Consider the following 3,312-nt stretch of genomic DNA (forward strand, 5'->3'; position numbering starts at 1 on the left):
TCATTGGCTGAACTCTCCACAGACGATTATTTTTTTTTTAATTTCTTTTGTTACCGTGCATACATCCACAATATGAAGATTGACTCTTAAGAAGTACAACCTATCTCTTGGAATTGCAACCGCAATTACAGGAAGTTTAAAGCGACTGCTCCAATATAAATGAATTCGAGGGAATTTTAAACAACCCATCACTACATGGATCCCAAATTTTTTTTTATTTCTTCAGGAGTTACTTTGGGTTTAAGTTCCCTTCGGTGTTTTTGTAAATAAAATTGTGCAGTACGTTCTGCATATAGTTGAAAAAATGAGTTTCCTAAATACTTTTCAAAGTAACACCATGGTGTTAAAACTTCAGTGGGATCTGGAAGTATTGTTTCGGGTATATTTTCATTTTTAAATGGATTAGTTCTACCCCAATTTAGCATTGATGATTTTTGGAGATTTTGTACAGTACTGGGAACTGCGGAATCATTTTCGTCTCCACTTTCATCAGATTTATCACTTTCTTCAATCTCATCATCTTGAACAGACAAATTCTCCTTTTCAGACGGTACCCAATCGTCATCATCATCTCCGAGTTCAATTTCCAAATCGGAATCAATTTCATCCAGCAGTTCGTAGATTTCATCTGGATGAGCAGCCAGTCTCGCCATGTCAACTTTTCTAGTTGTTCCTGAAAAAGAAACCCTTGTTACCAGTTTTGTTCACTGAATCATTATTTATTTTTTTTGCATTGTTACACCATTTACTCATGGCCAACATAAACGTGAAACACTTCAAAACTTGCATTGACACCACTCACTCCTAGCCCTCACAAACGTGTTGTTCTTCAAAACACGTTTGTGGATTTGTAACTTCAAATTAGTATTGAATGATTTTGTCTAAATATGTAAACATACACAATTTGTGACGACTATCCACCAAAATAAATATTTTAAAACAAATGAAAATGTGTACTTACGTCTAGAAGCCATATTAACACACTTGACAAAAAGTTGTTACCATTTACTGAACAATATCATACGGAACTAAGCAAATTTTCGGTAATCTCCCGCGACAATATGATACACACGTGCACCCACTATCGTGTCGTAAAGGAGCAACTGGTGCAAAATGATATTTTAAACCTAATGTCACTTATAAATAAGACACTCACAATTGTGAGTGTATGGAGCATAAGGGTTATTAAATGCATAAAATATAATAATAAATAAAACTATAAATTAAATATTAATTATCCTACACTAGTTTTTGCTTGATACTTAGTATCCAGTATAAAAGTATCCAACTACAATATGCAAATCACTCCCAAGAGAAGTCATAGAGCAACTGTTGAATTTGTAGGTAGGGCAGTAGTTTTGTTCATTTGATTTTAATTATCTCAATCAGAAACTATATTTATTTGTATTTAATTTTGCAGCAGAGGAATGCTGACAAACAGGTAATCATAACACATACTGCAGCCCATCATAGGAAGATATTAAATTATTGTTAATAACAGATGTGTGGTAAGCATTATTAAACTCTTTAGACACAATCTAATTTTTTTTGTTTGGTTAATAAACATTAAATTATCACATTTATAGATTGTATACCACAAACAAAATCAAATTACATATTTCAACAGAATTATTTTACTAAACATATTTTATTGTTGTTAAAACATAAGATATTTATTGTATTATCCAGTCCCATGTGCAAACCTTATGCCTTCATCATATTTTTTCTTCTGTTTTGATAAATCTTTGTATGCCTGTAATCCCAATTCTAATGCAGCTTTTTTATTGGAATAATTTTTAATATAATCTTCAACAGCTGAAAATTCGTTTCCCTGTTCGAGTGTAATATCATGTATTTTGGAGTATAATTTCAAGAGTATATTTGCTTCTTCAATCTGAGAAGTTTCTATAAGTTCTAATAAGAAATTATCAATATTTTTATTCCACACAAGAAAAAATGTGAGGGCTCCAAAATGTCTAGTAGATCTCAATAAATCAAACTTTTCATGGTCATTTACATGTTGATATGTAACTGAGACTACTCTTTGATATTCAGGATCATTAGGTTCAAACTGCACACATGCACGATCAAGAATAAACTTGTATTCATAATGTTCCAATAAATTATTAAGGAATTCTCCAAAAAACATTCTAGGAGGTTTAATATGTCTCTCCTTTTGAGGAAAGTACAGTTGATTCATTCTATTTCGCAATTCCCAATCTGCTTCTCGTAATGTTCCATCGTGTTCCCTTACTACAATTATCCTATCAACATTCTTGATTCCAAAAGTAATATCTGTAAAAACTAGTTTTGATTCTTCCAAACCTTGTAAAGCAGGATCCTCTGATAAAATATGTGTCATAGGCTTTCTAACTGCAACGACGGGAGGTATTTGTAACAATTCATGGGACTTCTGCTTAGCTTCTTCAATAGCTTCTTTTAGCTCATCATCAGTCATAAACTTATAAATGGGATCTTCAAGCCCTTTGCCTCCCAGTTTTATCTTTCGATTTACTTTACTTAAATCGACTCTTGTTAATTCTCGAAGCAATAATTGTACTTCTTTATTAAAGAATTTTGGAGCTGGATCATGTTTGACATCTGCAAATAATATATTATAACCTTAACCTGTTTCATTTTTCGTTTATGTACTATAGCTTACCGTACTCAATAGATGAATAATTTAAGAGCCTGCTATAAATTAAACAAATTTCCTTATTGGCCTTTAGTTCCGATCTAAATATATGTTTAAACAAATTCTTGGAAATATTTCTTAAGGCAGCCATTCCTGGTTCCTTAAACCTTATATTTAATTTTTGGTTTGAATCTACTATTGTATGTGTACTATCTACTTCTCTTTTTAAACATAAACGAGATAAACGATCACCTTTCAAACGATAAAAATTAATTTCTCGGTTAACTTGAATTTTAGTGCAATGAACATAACCTATAGATATGTTTGACGTTAAATGTAAGCTTAATATACGTCAGTGTTGCCATATACTCAATTATTTCACACTCTCACACATAAAATTATGGGCAAGATTTAATAATGAAAATTTAAAATTGAAAAATGCATATATGATTAAACAAAAACGTGAAAATATATATATATATATATATATATATATATATATATATATATATATATATATATATATATATATATATATATATATATATATATATATATATATATATATATATATATATATATATATATATATATATATATATATATAAATGTATATAATTAAAAAAATTAAATTATACCTATAAATATTATAAAATTAAATTATATCTTACATTTAA

General features: G+C 29.5%; 1 protein-coding gene across 1 annotated transcript; it reads right to left on the minus strand.

Annotated features, from left to right (window-relative positions):
* Window positions 1–1,611: 1,611 nt before the first annotated feature.
* mRpS22 (mitochondrial ribosomal protein S22) lies at window positions 1,612–2,925 on the minus strand. The gene is made up of 2 exons (XM_072537684.1): window positions 2,663–2,925; window positions 1,612–2,601 (listed from the first exon to the last, which is right to left on the minus strand). Exons 1-2 carry the CDS (start codon window positions 2,784–2,786, stop codon window positions 1,682–1,684), a joined length of 1,044 nt encoding a protein of 347 aa, XP_072393785.1. The 5' UTR covers window positions 2,787–2,925; the 3' UTR covers window positions 1,612–1,681.
* Window positions 2,926–3,312: the final 387 nt, after the last annotated feature.

This window comes from Diabrotica undecimpunctata, chromosome 7, assembly GCF_040954645.1.
Source record: "Diabrotica undecimpunctata isolate CICGRU chromosome 7, icDiaUnde3, whole genome shotgun sequence".
Classification (NCBI taxonomy): domain Eukaryota; kingdom Metazoa; phylum Arthropoda; class Insecta; order Coleoptera; family Chrysomelidae; genus Diabrotica; species Diabrotica undecimpunctata.